General features: G+C 49.3%; 1 protein-coding gene across 1 annotated transcript in view; it reads right to left on the minus strand.

Annotated features, from left to right (window-relative positions):
- Positions 1 to 17,478, minus strand: part of Nod1 (nucleotide binding oligomerization domain containing 1) — a 49,938-nt gene that overhangs the window by 4,138 nt on the left and 28,322 nt on the right. Inside the window, exons 4-11 of the mRNA XM_004652636.2 lie at positions 15,362 to 17,192; positions 12,776 to 12,859; positions 11,501 to 11,584; positions 10,639 to 10,722; positions 8,732 to 8,815; positions 7,925 to 8,008; positions 6,756 to 6,839; positions 2,581 to 2,664 (exon numbers count right to left, since the gene is read on the minus strand). Coding sequence (XP_004652693.1) covers positions 2,581 to 2,664; positions 6,756 to 6,839; positions 7,925 to 8,008; positions 8,732 to 8,815; positions 10,639 to 10,722; positions 11,501 to 11,584; positions 12,776 to 12,859; positions 15,362 to 17,192 — 2,419 coding nt within the window. The remainder of the gene's footprint in view (positions 1 to 2,580; positions 2,665 to 6,755; positions 6,840 to 7,924; positions 8,009 to 8,731; positions 8,816 to 10,638; positions 10,723 to 11,500; positions 11,585 to 12,775; positions 12,860 to 15,361; positions 17,193 to 17,478) is intronic.

Raw genomic sequence — 17,478 nt, forward strand, 5'->3', positions numbered from 1 at the left:
GGCGCACGTGTCTGGAGTTCATTTGCAGTGGCTGGAGGCCCTGGTGTGCCCATTCTCTCTGTCTCTCTCTCTCTATATATATATATCTGCCTCTTTCTCTCTCAAATAAATAAATAAAAATGAACAAAAAAAGAAAAACTGTGTTCTAGGAAAGTGTTTGAATATGAGCTGGAGAGATGGCTTAGCAGTTTGGGCACTCACCTGTATTGGCACATGTTGTGATGCATGTGTCTAGAGTTTGTTTGTAGTTGCTAGAGGCCCTAGCACACCCATTTTCTTTCTCTCTATTTGTCTCTTTCTTTCTCTCTCAAATAAATAAACAGACAAATTTTTTTTTTTCAAGGTGGTATCTCTTTCTAGCCCAGGCTGACCTGGAATTTACTATGTAGTCTCAAGTTGACCTTGAACTATGGTGATCCACCTACTTCTGCCTCCTGAGTGCTTGAGATTAAAGGCATGTCTCTCCATGCCTGGCAAATAAAATATTTCTTAAATGAAAAGTCTTCGAATACTATAACCAGAGGTTACTAAGCCATTCTAGTGGAGTTTGGAAGACAAGAATGCTGACAGACAAGTGAATAATGGAAGCCCAGTTCCTGAGGTATTGGAAGGGAACAAGTGTAGTATTGGGAACTAGGCTAGAGGCAGTTCATGTTATATGCTATCAAACAAACAAAAAACTGGCTGCATTCTGCCCGTGTTTGGAGAACTTGCATGATGCTGAACTCAAAGTAATGCTCTAATTTGTTTGGTGTGAGAAATCTCAAGACAGGATTCAGACTAGTGCTGAGAAAGCACCTGTAATTGTTAAAGTGATCAGCACCATTAAAGGGAAACGTCCTGTGCTACACTGTGACATCAGGGAAGGAGATTGAGCACCCACTAAGGTTCCATCTTGTGAAAATCTCAATTCATTTGAAGGATAAAAGCTAAAACTGAGGAGTTCTTTGCTCAAATAAAACTTCCTTAGAAAACTTTTTGCCAAGGTTACCTTGGAAGGTTTATAGCTGTGGTCCAAGGGAGCCAGGCTTCATCCTAAGGTTGTAGCAGAACTTGACAGTGTCAGCTATGTAGTAATGGTTTTGTAGGTATGAATGATACAAGATTGAGGAGGTTATGAAGTATTGCTCCACAGTTACAGAGAGCCACTGAGGCCAGGCAATGTGCAGTAGGATTAGGGTTCTTATAAAGAGGCACGGAGAAGCTACTGTGTGCAGCTATGAAGATGGACCCTAATGCTTATCCCATTTAAACTATGCTCACTTCACTATTCGTTAGAGAATCTGTTCTTCTTTTTCAGAAGGTAGTAAGACCCGATGAGATAAACTACCCCTCGCATTTCAGCCAAGCCACAGCTGAAACCACAGAGGAACTAAGGAGATGAGCAAGAGCGCTGCTTCCATGCTGAACCTGATAACTAGCAACAGGGTGCAGGAGACAGACCCTGAGGACACTCAACACTTAGCAAAGCAGACATCCAGAGGTTCCTAAGAGCTCATCACTGAAACAGACTTAAAACTCACCCAGTACAGCTCAGGGAATTTTGTGAAAGAGGAGGCAGAAAGATTGTCAGAGATACAGGTTGAGACATCATGCCTAGAGGCATTCCCTTCCCCCCCACCAAAAAAAATCACTGACTGCTGCTCCCACAACACATAACCAACAACCCCATAGGGAATACCTGCAAGTCCACTGAGAAGTGTCCCCAGCAGAATGGGGGCAGGCAAGGGAAAAGAGGGTACCAACACAGAATGTATCTATACAAAATATGTTTAATAATAATAATAATAATAAAAGAAAAAATGATGAACCCTAAGTTGTAATGACAACCCTAGGGCGTTAGAGATATCAGAACCCTAGGACATCTGCTAAGGAAAGCTGCTGGCTCAAACTGGAGCCATCCCAGGAGAGAAGCTCTGAGTGCGACAGGAAGCACAGTTGAGGGGTTAGGCTACCCAAGCCCTTTGAAGCCTATGTGAGTCCATGAGCCCCACATGCCAGGCGGAGAGCTGTTGGATTTGGAATTCGCAGGCTATTTTCCGTTACTCTCCAGCTGCTCAGGACAGAAAGAAACTTCCCTGCTCAGAGGAAAGGGAGAAGGTAGTTTGTGGCAGCCACTCCCTGAGCTGAGAATTTGGTTTCTTGGTGAGGCCAGTCCATAGACTTAAGAGAAGCCATAGAAATCACCATGTCCTCACCAAGAAACAGTCATGTTCCATACCAGCTTCCACAATTACACTAGGAGGGACTATCTCAGGCCCTTGAAGTTGAGAACACATTTCCAGAGCATATATAAGTCTGTACATAGAGCCACTGTGTCATACTAACTAATGTATCCCCACTTTTTCCATAGAAAGACATGGCAAGTGTACAACTATCAGGAAATACACTGCCCATCCTATAACCCCTCTCTCAGTACCTACCCAGGCCCATCTAGCTAGGCTCTTAAATAAGCCATGGGTGGGTATGCCTTGATGGAGGCAAGAAAGAAGTGGAATGGGGCTTCATGACACTGAAAAGCAGTCAGTGGTGTTGAATCAGCAGCCACTGAGGTGGTTTCTGCGCCAAATATGGCCTTACCAGATCTCCGTGATGGCAGTGTTGTTCCGCAGGGCCTCGGCCAGCTGTGCGGTGCCCTTGGCTGTGATCTTGTTGTGGATAAGCCTGAAAGAAAAGAATACCTTGTGTTCTCACAGAACACTGGGTCCAACCTAGGAGCTACTGGGTTCATTGGTATCAGAGTCAGGATTGGCGGGACAGGGTAATTATAACTCTTCATTGAGCTAAGTGTCCCAGTCAAGTACATGAGAATGACAAATAATTCTTAAAATGTTTAACAAGTTTTCCAGTAAAAATAGTATATCTAGATACATATGTGGACAGTATAATCATAAACAGATTGTGAGTGACCTTGTTTGTTGAAGGGGTGCTATGGTCCTTTGAATCAGATGTCCCCCCCCAAACTATAATTTGTGTTAAATGTTTTGTCCCCAGCTGGTAGCAATTTGGGCGATGAGCCTTGCTGGAGGAGGTTTGTTGCTGGGGTTCAGCTAGAGGTGTCATAGTCAGTTCCCCTTGCCAGAGCTCAGCTCACCCTTGCTGCTGTTTTCCTCCTGCTGTCTCAAGAAGTAATGTCCAGCCTCCGCTCTGCTATGCTTTCTCTGCCAGCCTGAGGCTTCCCCTTGAGACTCTAAGTCCAAGCCAGCCATTTCCTACCACCAGCTGCTTTTGGTCAGGTGTTTTCCCCCAGCAACAAGGAGGTATCCGCAACAGGTGCCCAATCAGAAAGTGTGGAGACCACCAATCTGCACAACATATTTCAAGAAGCCCATCACCAGGGCAACAGGTCACCTGCCTTCTCCTTTTAGTTAGCTAGGCAAAGGCAGGGCAGTTTCAAAGTTAAGTAGCTACCAAGGAGTCATGTATGGGGGACCACAGGCTTTTACAATAGTGGTACTGGGCCCTCCCCAACATCCACCAGAGATGGTAAGGAATGGTTCTGGTTCTGTTGCTGCCACTCATGGGGCCAGTGGGACAACGTCAAGAATGGGGCTTCATAGACTGATGCTCTAAGAAGGAATGATCCAAACAAAGCACAAGGTGGGCGAGCTGGGAAGCCTGGCAGCCATACTTCTGCCCAAACAGAAAGGAAATGCAGGAAGAGGCAGTGCTGTGCCCACGCTGCTCAGGTTTCTCCTCTCCCAGGCCATGTGTACACCCAGCTACTGCCGACCCTAACTCTTAGAAACTTGGGATACTGACCCAAGGAGCCCTGCCAAGATGATGAAGGCTCTGATGTTGGGGCAAACGAGTGTACAGAGCTAAAGTGAGTGGGCCTCCTCCTTAAGGAATCAGTATAGCAAGTTAGGAGCTCTTCTCATCCCCACTTTTTAGCTTCAGGACCTTACAGAAACAAACTAATCTGTGTTTATTTGTCTCATCTGTGAAATCAGAATAACTAGACGAGTGCCCTGTATACACTAGGTATGTGATGCTTCAATGGAAGGAGGAACATAGGCATGGTAATGAAAAAGGAGTTCTTTTCACCGTTGCAGCCAAAGGACCCAGTTCCTGTAGCCACACCCCTCAGGGCTAGGTGTCAGAAGCAAAAACCTTCGTGAGCATGGTCACAAATGAAACTTGAACATTTGGCGAAAAGAACACATATAGGTCCCGAAAGTGGGCAGAATTCTGTGTCCAGTTTCATCTCTGCTGTTTTCTGTCAGCACCTCCACAGTGGCTGTCACTGCCATCCAGTGGGCTGTGTTGGGAGCAGGCAGGTTACTGCCTTCAATCAAAACTTGGTGCTGGGGCGTAGTGGCTCACATCCATAATCCCAGCACTCAGGAGGCTCAGGCAGGCAAATGGCCAGTTCAGGTTCAGCCTGGGCTATAGAGTGAGATTCTGCCTCCAAAAGAAAAGCCCCAATAAATCAAAACCACAAAAGATTTGGCAAGAAGATAGGAAAGACACAGTAAGTTGTCCCTAAACAGCCTGACAGTGGTGTGCACACCTGGCTTCCAGTGCCACATCTCTGAGAGCAGTGTCACTGCATGCTTTTCCAGCCCTGCAGGCTGGACTCCTGGGGGCCAGCCTGGAACCCAGGGACGGATGTAGGAGAAGTGCTAGAGAGCAGAAAGAAATGGGTTTCTGCCTGCCTTTTTTGCAGAAATTGACAACTCGATCCTAAATTCAAGTGAAAGAGAACCAAAAGTGGCCAAAACAATCTTAAGACCAAAACCAAGAAGACTGGAGAACTTATACCCCCTGATTAAAAAACGTATTATAAAATCACAGTAATTAAGACAGTGTAGACATGTGACTATAATTCCAGCACTTGGAGGCTGAGTTTGTTGCCAGTGTGGTGAAAGTGTCTCAAAAATTAAACGAAATGATAGCTCAGCTCTGATATAAGGATAGGCACATAGATTGGCAGGCTTAAACCAAGTCTAGATGTATCGACATATAGTCAATTGATTTTTGACAAGTGTTTCATGGCCATTCAATAGGCAGAGAATCTGTTCAACAGATGGATATCTACAAGAAAGAAATGAGGTGGGACTTTTCCTTTATGCCATACTCAAGAATTAACCCAAAATAGATTGCCTACTTAATGTGAAATAAAAACTAGAAAACACAACAGGAAACTTAGATGTAAATCTCCATGACCTTGAGTTAGACAAGGGCTCATAGGTACAACTTCTAAAACACAAACGTCTATGGAAAAGTAAACAATGCTGACTTCATCAAGACCAAAAACCTCTGCGATTCATGGTTCACTACTGAGGAAGAGGAAACTCCTGTAGAAAGGAGAAAATATTTGCAAACCTATACATAGCACAAGTCTGGCACTTGGGATGAGAGACTCCTACAACTCAGCAATAAGTAGAAACCCAGTTTTTAATTCAGAAAGGGTATGGAGACGGTCTCCCAAGCAGGTGGTCAAGAAGATAGGCGTGTGAAAGGCGCTCAGCACTACTGGCCAGAGGGAAGTGAGGATCAACAGTGCAGCATGCAGGCTGGGGGGCCAGCTCAGCAGCTCAGGGTGCTTGTTCGCAAAGCCTGTTGATGGGAATTCCATGGAACTCACTCTTCCCTAGCACCCACATAAACCAAGTTGTGAAATGATTCCTCCCACCTCCCCGTGCATGCTGCGTATGCCTATGCACACATAACTTAGCTGCATTTTAAAAAGCACAGCATGCTACGACTTCCTGTCCCCTGGTCTGGCTCAGACAGACACTAGTAAAAAGTGTTGATGGGAATGGGGGAAACTGGGGCCTGTGGCAGTGTGACTGTGAGCGTAGTCCCCTGTAGCCTCAGGTATTTAACTAGCAGCCTGTCGCTGGCGGTGCATCGGATTCGAGCCCAGTGGTGTGGAGAGCAGTGAGAGCTTTGACGGGGTAGAGGCCGAGAGGGGGCTGCGGGTGTTCCTATTTGCTGCTTCTCATGTTTGTGTGCTGCAGTTTTTCTCTTTGTTTGGATGTACAGAAGTAAATATCTTCTTCCGCCACTGATGGAACTTCCCCTGGATCTGTAAGCTTAAAATAAATCCCTCTCATAAACTGTGTCTGGCTGGATACTCATCACAGCGTTGTTGAGCTGACTACAACAGACCTCAATATACTGCTGGTTTTGGAAAGCAGAATTGGAAAGTAGCAATTCTTTTTTTGTTTTTGTTTTTTTTTTTTTGAGGTAGGGTTTCACTCTAGCCCAGACTGACCTGGGATTTACTATGTAGTCTCAGGGTGGCCTCGGACTCATGGTGATCCTCCTACCTCTGCCTCCCGAGTGCTGGCATTAAGGCATGTGCCACCATGCCCAGCTTATCAATTCTATTTTTTTGTTTGTTTGTTTGTTTTGAGGTAGGGTCTCACTCTAGCCTAGGCTGACCTGGAATTCACTATGGAGTCTCAGGGTGGCCTTGAACTCACGGCGATCCTCTTACCTCTGCCTCCCGAGTGCTGGGATTAAAGGTGTGCGCCACCACGCCCAGCTTAGCAATTCTACTTTTAAGGACATTTTTAAGGGGCTGGAGGAAGGACTGGGAGTGAGTGCCTAAGGTAAACAGGACTTGACGTAGGGCAGTGAAAATGTTTTAGAATGAGATAACAGCTGTTTAATCTTGGGGACATACTAAAATGCTCTGAATGGCGTGTATACTTTAAAGGGTAAATTTTGTATGTATACACATTTTATTGTAATAACCACTTGTGGAAAATAGCCTGTTTAAACGCTAAAGCTTTTGGAGTTACCATAAATGCTTCAAAGTCTGGTTAACCTTCAGCATCTCTGCAAAGTACTCTGCTGCTTCATCATTAAGTTCATTTTGGGTGAGCCTGGAAGAGAGGAGGACTGAGTCAGGGGCACTGAAAGGCAGACTCCAGTAGAGAGTTCACACAGGCAGCAGGTGTTTCTCCAGCCCTGCAGCTCATCACCTTGCAGGCAGGCATTTAACATACAAAAGCACTTGCTTCTGGTGAATCTTGCCCTGAACTTCCCTTTCCAGCACCCCCACTTGCAGAGAAGCCCACTCTTCCTACCCTGCCTGAGCCTGAGGATTTCACAGAGACCAGGGGCCCAGAAAACAAGGGGCCAGTGCCTGCAGATCTGTCCCTTGAACACTGTTGGAAGCATGTTCTCAGGTCAGACTGAAGACCTGGAAAGACCACCTTGGCATGGAAAATGGTGCTTAGTGGTGCCCTAAAGCCATTGACTGAGAGTTCAAGAAGCCTCTCCATTGCTCTGAACCCAGCAAGGGACAGGAACAGTGGACAGGAGCTCCTGGATGTGGACAATGTTGGACCCTCTTGTTCCAGTGGGTATAAAAATAGTGAGAACACTGATACAGAATGAACAGCATTTAAAAGGCCATTCTTGATGGGCTATTTGGTCATGTCTATCCAAGTTTCAATATATTTCTCTTAAGACAAAAATTAATGGACTCATAAATGTATCCTACAGCATGCAAGATGCATAACGAAGCTGGGCATGATGGTGTTTGTAATTCCAGCTACAGAGGAGCAGAGACACGAGGATAATGTTTGAAAAATATGTAGGTGCTTTCAGGCAAGTGCATTACCCACTGAGCAATCTCTCCAGCCCATGTAGGTACTTTGACTTCCTACAAAAGTTGGATGGTGCTGGCCTTTGTGAGGATGTTCTGAGAGGATTCTTGGCAACTCAGATGGCCAGGTTTCTAGATCATCTGAGCTAAATAAAGGTGGCAAAGAGTAAGGTCTTGACCTACATTCTTTGGGTCTACTTTCCCCATCTGTACCTGTCTGTGCTTCTAGAAGTGGCTGCTTTCTTCCCTAGGGGGGAATTGAATTCTTCTTTCCAACCCAGAAGCACCTCATTCCAGGGTAGCACACCCTGGGAGTAACAATCAAATCCAGTGCTTGAAAATGATGAGGGTCATTACCAGAATATTGTCAGAGTAGTGTTCTGCTGCAGGGCCTGGGCAAGGCTCTTCCCTCCCTCTGTAGAGATGCTGTTAGATGCAAGACTAGGAAAAAAATAGCTGAGATGGATCATTATGGACACATTCACATTTGGCCTGGCCTTAAGCACCCACTTTTGCCTCATTTGCTTTGTGGTCAGGCCTCTTAGTTCCAGAGACCCCATTCAGAGTATAGAGACAGGCAAGACTGCTCCAAGTGGAAAATGGGGTCAGACTCAGGGTTTAGCATACAGATTGAAGGCCAACGAGGCCCAGTGTCTGAAAAGCAGACCATGCTGGGCTGGGCCTATGTGAGGGTTTTCATAGGGAATCCCCAGCAGCGCAGATCATCTGGTTTCAGGGACACATGGGAAGACCTGGAGAAGTCTCTTCTGCTATTGGACCTACCACCTTGGACTCCCTCTCAGTGGTGGAGCCTGGGACACCCCAAGATGCTTGGACTAGGGTCAGAAGCCTGATGCAGAGATGTCTACTGAAAGCAAGGGTCCCCTCTGTTCCTGCACCATCCTCAGAGGAAGGAGCAGGAATCCCTTTCAGTTTTATCTGAACTTGGGACTTTTTCCCAGAACCCCAGGGGGCACACAGAAATGACTAAGGGGCTGGAAATATTCCAGGACTTGATGTGGCGCACTAGTTATAATGGTAGGGGGGGAGCAAATCTCACTTCACACCAGCCTCATATGCACCAAGGGAAAACTTTCAGAAAGAAACCCTGCATATGCCAATTGACCCTTCCCTCATGTCCTCATGTCTCAGGAAGCTCGTTACCTGAGGTTGGTCAAGCTAGTGTGGTCCTTTAGTGCCTCAGCAAAGGCCTTTGCTCCTTCATCCCCGATTTGATTGCCCCACATCCTAGAGCAGAGGCAAGATGATAAAGATAAGGTTAGCTCCCCGGATACAGCCACGTATCGCTACATTTCTGTCAGTGGCCCCAGCTTGATTCATACTTAATAGCAGCCTCTGGAGCTGTGGTCTGGAGCCCCGTTCACAGTGACCACCTGGTGGGTGAGTCTAGATTTCTAGTTAAAGAGAACTATGAAAAGAGAAAAAGCAGATCAGCAAGTTGTATGGTCAGAAACCAGCTTCACTCTGAGCTTTGAGAAGACCTCCAATCTCACAGCTGTAGTACATGACCACCCTGGAAACTTCTGGCATGCCACCTACAGGGGTCAAAGGCCACACTGGCCTGAAAGAAGGGTTGTGTGCAAGAGCTGGTCTCCTGCCCTCGATCTGCTATGGGCAGTGAGAGGGCCGCTCCTGCAGACACCACTGAAGCCCAGGCCAGGCAATGTGACTGAAACAGCCCTAGCAACCTTCTCTGTGGGCCTAGCCAGGCCCCACAGGCTGCTGCAGTCTTAGTAGCGAGTTGAGACAATGAATCTGACTTCCTTCCCCAGAGCAGCCTATCCCAGAGGATCTGACTAAACACAGTCTGCCTGCTGAGAGTTTGGGCTCCTGGCCCAGCTGTTCCCCTCTGCCTGTGCAACAGGCTGTCCTCAAATTCACTAGGTACCTTAGGCTAGCCTTGAACTTGTGATCTTCCTGCTTTTATCTCCCAAATGGTAGGATTACAGGCATGTACCACCACACTTAGCTCATATCTACAATTACTTCTGAGGAGACAATTTTTATTAATGTTTATATTTTCTATAGCTTCTCAGTGAAATTATCTGTACTCTTTTTATAATCCAGCTACAATATTCAAAAAGATTTCAGAAGATGTCAATCCATCCTTCGGATTAACCAAACAAAACACATGTTGGTGAGGATGTGGAGAAACTGGGATCATTATACACTGTAGTGGAAATGTAGAATGGTAGTACACTGGACACCACTTGGGAGTTCCCTAAGAAATGAGAAACAATTAACATGTGACCAGGCAGTCCTACTTGTGGCTATGTATCCACACAAAGTATAATATGCCCATCGGCTGTGCTTAGTACAGCTAAAATGTGAAGCAACGATGTGTCCAGTAACAGGACAGAATAAGCAAAATGGGGTGTGTATGTATAGTGGAGAATCAGTGTTCAAAAAGAAGGGACTTGACATGAGACAACCACAGTGAGCCTTGAGGACATCATGCTAAGTGACATAAGCTATCATAAAACGACAAAGACTGCCTGAGCCACTTATGTGAGGTTTCCGGATCAGACTTCTAGAGTGGGGCAGCATGGGAGATGGGCACAGAGGGGGGCAGCTAGCGTTCAAAGTGTGCTGGGAAGAAAGCAGCTTTAGAGATGTATGCTGGTGATGACTGTAGTACATGAATGTAATTAATACCCCGGACCTGTACAACTGAAATGGTTATGATTTTATATTATGCACATTTTACAATTTTAAAAACAGAAGAAAAACAAATTTATCCATAAAATATCATACTCTTAAAATGAAGCCCATCCATAGCTGTGACCAAAAAAAGCTGGGATGTCTCCAACCACTTGCTAGTGTAATGACAGTGACTTCTGAATGACTTAATTAAGTCTGTGCTGTCCCAGGTGTCATCTCTCTTGGGACTTTCCACAACATTTTCCATGCAGAAGCCTTTGGGGCATGTCTGCTGCCTCCTCCGCCCTGCCAGGCCCACTGTCTTTCTGTCCCACTGATGTGTAAAGGAGCAGCGCAAGCCACAGACGTAGCAAGACGCAAGCACTCCACACGGGCATGCCCCTACTCACCCAATATCAGCGATGGATGTGCTGTTCTTCACAGCCAAGGCCAGATACTTCCCACCCTCACTTGTTATCTGGTTTTTTCCCAGTCTGGAGAGAGAAGGAGAAAGAGAGAGAAAGAGTGAGTGTCACACCTGGTCAATCTTTAGCTGTGTGGGGACTCCACTATGGGCTATTCTCCCCAGCACAGACTCCTCCTTTGCTGTGGACGCAGAGCCATGCCCTGGGCCTCCCCTCAGGACCTGCAGCCTGGGCCAACCAGTGTCCCCGCTCCTAGGCAATGACAACGAAGGCACAAGGGTGTTGAGCAACAGTCTCTGCATACCTTCAGCCACTGGAGCTTTTCCTGGGGCGCTCTAACTGATCTCACAAAGACATTCCAGCAGCCTGGAAGTGCTCATTTAAAATAAATGCAATGAGTGTATATATGTGTAGTATGGTGTGTGTATGCACATGTGCTAAGTGTGCATTCTTATTGCCCATGGTCAAGTAGGTGTTTCCATCACTGGGGGACCAGGTGATCCATCACCCTTGGCAAAGCATGTCTATGACAGCATCGAGATCAAGGACCAAGCTCCCTTAGGGGGAAAGGATCTGTTATCCCAGAAAAGGTGACAGTCACAGCCTTTCTTCATGGTCAGCAGTTAATGAAACTAAGTGTCAATTCTAGCCCCCAGCAAAAGAAACCACAACTGGAGCTCCACCTTGGGTATAATTCCTCCACAGGGCTAATTTGACTAGCATAGCCATGTGGCCAGTGAGACCCATTTACAGTGACATTGATTCTTTTAATAATGGCAGAGGTGAGCCAGATATTCCAAGTGACAAGAAGCATTTATGGAGCCTCAACCCCACCCCACTGACTTACTTAAGGTGCGTGAGGCCTTTGCACTCCTCCAGGATTTGGGCAACATACCTGGCTCCAACATCTGTGATCTGGTTGTTGTACAGACTTAGAGAGAAAGCAAAACAGGGCACCGTGTGAGTATTTGTCATATGAGTGCGCCATCCCTCCTTCTATAGCAAAGTACGTGCTGCACAGACTTTGAGCTTCCGCCTGGCTTCCTTGCTGCTGGCTCTCCATTTCCCTGCTGTCTCTTGTTTTGGCAATCATATCTCACCCCCGGGTGGTCATGAGGTGCAGAAGGACCCCATGAAGTACACATGTACCAGGGAAGGCTCAGATCCCTGGTAACAGCGGACGTAGATTTACTCTGTTAACATGACAATTGCCCTCTTGAAGGAAAGTTGTTCTCAATACTAAGCCAGGGGCCATCTTTTAACCATTTTATCACTCCATCCCATTTCACCAAGACCACATAAGAAGTGGAAGCCCCTCTCCACTGTCACCCATCACCGTGGGAAAGAGAGGAGCCAGGGGTCTTCCGCTTACATGTCCTGGTTCCCCAGTGGGGACAACGAAGGCACAAGGGTGTTGAGCAACTGTCTAGGGATGGCTGCTGACATCGCACCCCAAACACCAAAACACAGTTTTTCATAATCGTTTTGGCAACTGACTTGGATCTACACGTAGTCTTTACTTACCCTACTGGCTTGACTATTCACACAGTTTTCTGCATAACTGTTAAAGCATTTGGGGGTGGGGGGCTGCCCCAGACTCCTCGGGCTGAGCCGCCACTACTCAGCCCATATGCCGAGTCACGCTTTGCACCATGGCCCCAGGCGTGAGATGCAGGTTACAGATCCACAGGAGTCAAGTCTAACGTACAAACAAGTATTTCAATGCCTACAAAACCTCCCCTAAATGTTTTTCTTTACAGTCTCCAAAATCACCTGTTTAGATTGGGGTCCTAATTTTACAAGTAAGGAGGCTGGGGCTCCTTGAGATTTTGTGATCAGCTCAAACACCTGGCTACTGGCCTGGCCAGGAACAGAATGCAGAGCCCAGCACAGTGGCACATGCCTGTTATCTCAGCACAGAAGACGCTGGGGCTAGGGGATGACTATGAGTTCAAGGTGTTTTTAAAACTTGTTTCAAAAACAAGACAACGAAAAACAGAACCTAGGAATCCAGGCCTCCTGTTGGCAATGCCATGGCTTCCATCCCCAGGGACCATGTAGCTGGCAACTTCCTCTGTCCTATGTCGACAGACCTAGCCCACTGATCTCCAGCAAGACATACCCCAGATACTTCACAATTTTGTACTTGGTCAGCTCCTCCGACAGCACCTTCACCCCTGTGTCAGTGATTTGGTTGACACTGAGCCTGAAATCGGACAGAAAAGAAAACTGCCGATTAGGGCAGCACCTTCCAAATGAGCTCCCAACTCTCCAAGAGTTACATGCCTATTCACATGTCCTGGACTCTCACAGTCAGAAAGCCCCAGTGACACACTAGGTGGGTCAGTCAGACAGCTTCTAAAGAGCCTGGCATTCCTGGCCTGGGCCACCCTACCCAGATAGCAGCAAGACTGCAGCATCTCTACAGCAGAAGGTTCAAGAGATAGCAAGTACAGAAGCCAGGCACCTCCAAACTCTTGCACTGGGTATGGTGTCTCCATGTCCTCACTGCACAGTGGAGGACCTGAGGTGGAAATGTGAGAAGCTGTCATTGCCATTGAGTAAGGGACACTGTCATCTCAGGAGTAAAGCCAAGACAAAAGGGGTCCTAAAGAAATATAGGACAGTCCCTGCAAGAACTGTCCTACCTTAAATGCAAATAGCTTCTGGTCCAGAAGTGCACTGCTGAACCTGGAAGAGGCCAGGCGTGCTGCTTCCGGGGGCTGCTGCCATGGGGGCTGGAGAGGGGTCTTGCCAGCCACACAAATGCTGCCTGTGCAGACCAGCCTGGGGGAGGTGCAAGAAAAGAGGGCTTCTAGGACTGTGGCTCTCTGTAGGGCAAGGGCCAGTACAGGCTGGAATTTCTCTAGAAAATTTATGCTAGAAAAATGGCTTGTTATTGCCCAAATATGATATTTTTGGTATGGTTTATTTTGATGGTCTGTGGATGGACCCCAGAGACTGTGGCATACTAGGCAAAGGCTTTGACACTGAATTATATCCTCAATCCTCTTTTTTAATCTCTCCATTCCCTTTTTCTCTTACCAAGCAATCACATGCTACCCTAACCTTGATCCTCCATCCCATCATGTGGGTGAGGCTGAATGGGAACAGAAGACTTTCTGCAAAGTCCAGCCAGCAAACGTAGGCTATGCAGGCCTACTGAGCACAGTTGCTCAACTCCACAGAGAGCAGCCACAGCGAGTAAGCACTGGAGCTTACTCAGTGGAGCTCTGCCCAGTGATGCCTAAGAAGCAGCCTCATTGGCAATAGCTGAAAGATTTTTTTACAAGAACAGGGTATCCTGCTAAGCTCATTGGTAGAGCACTTAGGGGGCATGCATGATGCTCTGGGTACAAAGCCCTACACTGAAAAAAAATAAAATCAAGAATAGACTATGCCCTCGCCTTGTCCTTTCTGTTGGCAGAAATACTGAATATATACTTAGAGTTTGGACAGCCATCATGGATCAAAAGGTAGAAATCATACAATAGACTCAGAATGTTTTTCAATGGTATGAAACCTTAGAGCGCCCAGACAATTTCCTGGTTTTAAAGCACCAAAAGGTAGAAATCAGGTAGGGAGGTAAAAGAAAGCTGAGTCTCTGGCCATGACACCAGATCAGTCTTTCACTGACCACCTCAAGACTTTGTAGGAGAGAAAAATGACATATTCAAAGTCTTGGTTGCAATTAATCCTAACTGGTCTCCTTAGAGTGCTTCCGTCTTGTTGCCTTCCTGGGATCTGCTTTTTCTGTTGTGGAAAAAGCTTCATCTGGGGACGGCAGGAAGGGACAGGACCCGGCTCCTGCTGTACAGTTCCCTGTTACCGGATGACCATGGAGCAGCATGGTTGGGTCACTGGCTGACAGCACAGAGAACCAAGGTCAGGCTCTCAATTCCCTGCTTTGGCAGCCTTCAGCTCACTACACCCTGAAACAGCCCCTCCCCCAGTTTCCACTCTGGTGTGGGTTACCAGGCTCTGCAAAGCAGTTCCAAATTCCCCCACACTCTTCAGAGGTACATGAGCAAAGAAAGCTGCGGAGGACAGAAGGCCCTGTAGAGCCTGACCAGGTTTGTGACACAGGAAGCGCTGACCGAAGAAAACCCCCTGGCCTCTTTGCTAGACCACGGAGCAGAAACCACCTTGAGGCAGTGTGCAGGCTGCTGACTCCATTGTAGAGATCAGCACTGATTAGCTCAAGGGCTGCTTCCTCTGAGGTAATACAACTTCCATGCCCAGAAACCAATCAAAGCCTACATCTGTGCCTCAGACTAATCTTCAAGGGTGCCTTCTGACATTCGGGCTCCATATCTCAGCTGTGTGGCCTGGAGGGAGTCATTAACTTCTCTGTACCTCAGCTTCCTTATTGTCAAAATGCAAGTATTAGCTGTTCCTGTGGTATAGGCGAGGGGCATCAAGCAAGGTAACATCTGTAATGCACGTCAACCCTGTGTCAACACTAGTTGTCACTGCCAAGGTTACGATTGTGAGCATCTCTCTCCAAACAGATCAAGCCCACCTGACTCGCTTGACTCCTTGCCTTCCAATACCCTGGGATTCAGGGGGTCAGGACATTGTATGAACAGTAGTCCCGAGTCCTAGGACAGGCACAGGCAGGCCAGTGACCCTTGCACATGATGCCAGTCCCAGAACCCTCGGCCTGGCCCACCCGTCCCGCCTGACACGGACTGCCTGGCAGCCTTACCTGATGACAGTGAGGCGGCTAAAGCAGGGCTGCAGCTCGCGCACACCGTAGTCGTTAAGGTTGTTATTGTCCAGGTCGAGCGCCAGCCGCCTGCGGAAGTGGTGCAGGACAAAGGACAGTGCGCTGCAGTCGGCCGAGCAGGCGTTGCAGAAGGCCAGCTTGAGGTAGTCGGCGCTGATGCCCTTCGCCGCCAGCCGACCCACCTTCTGGCTCTGCGTCTCATAGATGCACCGCAGCATCCACAGGAAGGTGGGCATGGCGTGCACCTGATTGAAGCCCCCGGACTGGACCCGGGGCAGGCTCTTCAGGTAGGAGCGCAGGCTGGCGAACAGGTGTGTCCACAGGGCCTTGCGCTTCCTCCTCAGGGTGGCCTTGGGCACCAGCTGCCGCAGGAGTTTCTGTCTGGCTTTAGCCAGCAGCCCGCACAGGAAGAGGTTGGTGAACTGGAAGTGGTCTTTGTTGCGGAAGGGCTCGGGGCCAGCCTGGCTGCCACCCCCCAGGCACTGGAAGGAGAGGAAGGCAGGATAACAGGACGTGCCCGCTGCCTCTCCGGGAGGTGCCCACTCTCGAAAGAACCTGAGCAGCTCCTTGGTGCCCACCTTGTCGTCAGCCACCAGAAAGAAGGCCGTGAAGAAGGCCTGGAGCGTGAGGTGGAAAAACTCGTAGGACTGCTGTCCCCCCTCGGGGCCCAGCTCGGGCAGGGCTCGCAGGAAGCCCAGCTGCAGGTCCCCGTCCTGCAGCTCGGAGGCTTGCACCTCTTCCTGGCCGAACACGAAGAGGCTGCGGGCGGTGCCGAGGTGGGCGACGCGGCCGAGCGCCCGCAGCGTGGCCCAGCCGGCGCGCAGGGTCTCGGCCGGGCTGCGCGTGTTGCGCTGCACCAGGCTGCTGGGCTGCGTCCGGTTGAGGTGCACCTCGGTGACCAGCAGGAAGACGTCGGTCAGGGTCACGGCGCGGTCGGGCAGCTGCAGCTGCGAGGAGCCGTCGAGGGCGGCGTGGAAGTGCTGGAAGCAGCGGAAGATGATCCAGCAGAAGAGCGGCACGGCGCACAGGCTGCACAGGTTGGGGTTGGCCTCGAGCTGCTCGAGCAGGCGCCGCTGCGCCGCGCGTTCGGGGAACATCCTGCGCGCGTAGGCCCGCAGGTGGCTGGGCGAGAAGCCCCGCAGAAGCACCTTCTTGCGCAGCAGCTGGCGCGGGATCTCCAGCCCCGTGCGGGCCGTGAGCAGCTTGCTGGCGCCTTTGAGCAGCCTCCCGCTGAGCAGGTTGGCCAGCAGGACGAGCGGGTGCGCGGGCTCCCACGGGCAGCACACGTCGGGCTCGCGGCTGAGGTCGAAGTCCGAGTGCAGCTCATCCAGGCCGTCGAAGGTGAACAGGGCCGTGTGGGGAAACCGCAGCAGGAAAGCAAACACCTCCTCGGGGTCCTGCTCGGGGTAGCAGAAGTGCTTGAAGAGCAGGTCCTGTAGGCACAGCGCTTCGCTCTCCTTGAAGCAGCAGAACATGCGGCAGCGGAAGTGGAAGAAGAACTTGACGCCCGCGGCCAGGCGCCCGGTGGCCCAGAGGCTCTGCAGCCGCTGCAGCAGCATGGACTTGCCCACACCCGCGTCGCCGAATACGAACACCGTCTCGCCGTGCTCGTTCAGGACACCCGAGCTGTGGTCCAGCAGACAGGCCAGGCTGCCCAGGCTGCCCAGACTCTCATTGTTGAAGCCCACCAGCTCCATGAGCGCGTCCACGTAGGTGTCCTCTAACAGCAGCTCCTCCTTCTGGGCGTAGCATAGCACGAACTTGGAGTCGCAGCCCAGTTGGTGTCGCAGCTTCTGGGTGTACCTGCTCACTGGACAGAGGGAGACCACGTGAGAATGGAAGGTGGGGGAAGGGACTCCAACAGGGAGGTCTCAACAAAGAGGGGCATGCACACAGCCCACAGCTCACAACCCAGACTCTTGAGGCCAAGTAATCCCTGAATCAGGAGCCCTGTCCACAGCTCAAAGAGCCAGTGTACCCGAGTCTGAGAGTCCAGGGCTTCAATCCCTCTGCTTGACTGGCTTAGTTTAGGCCACCAGGACCGGCAGGCTTCAACCTGGCTAAGTGGCTGAAACAGGCTTCCCTTATTCATCTTC

Source organism: Jaculus jaculus, chromosome 16 (genome assembly GCF_020740685.1).
Source record: "Jaculus jaculus isolate mJacJac1 chromosome 16, mJacJac1.mat.Y.cur, whole genome shotgun sequence".
In the NCBI taxonomy this organism is placed as follows: domain Eukaryota; kingdom Metazoa; phylum Chordata; class Mammalia; order Rodentia; family Dipodidae; genus Jaculus; species Jaculus jaculus.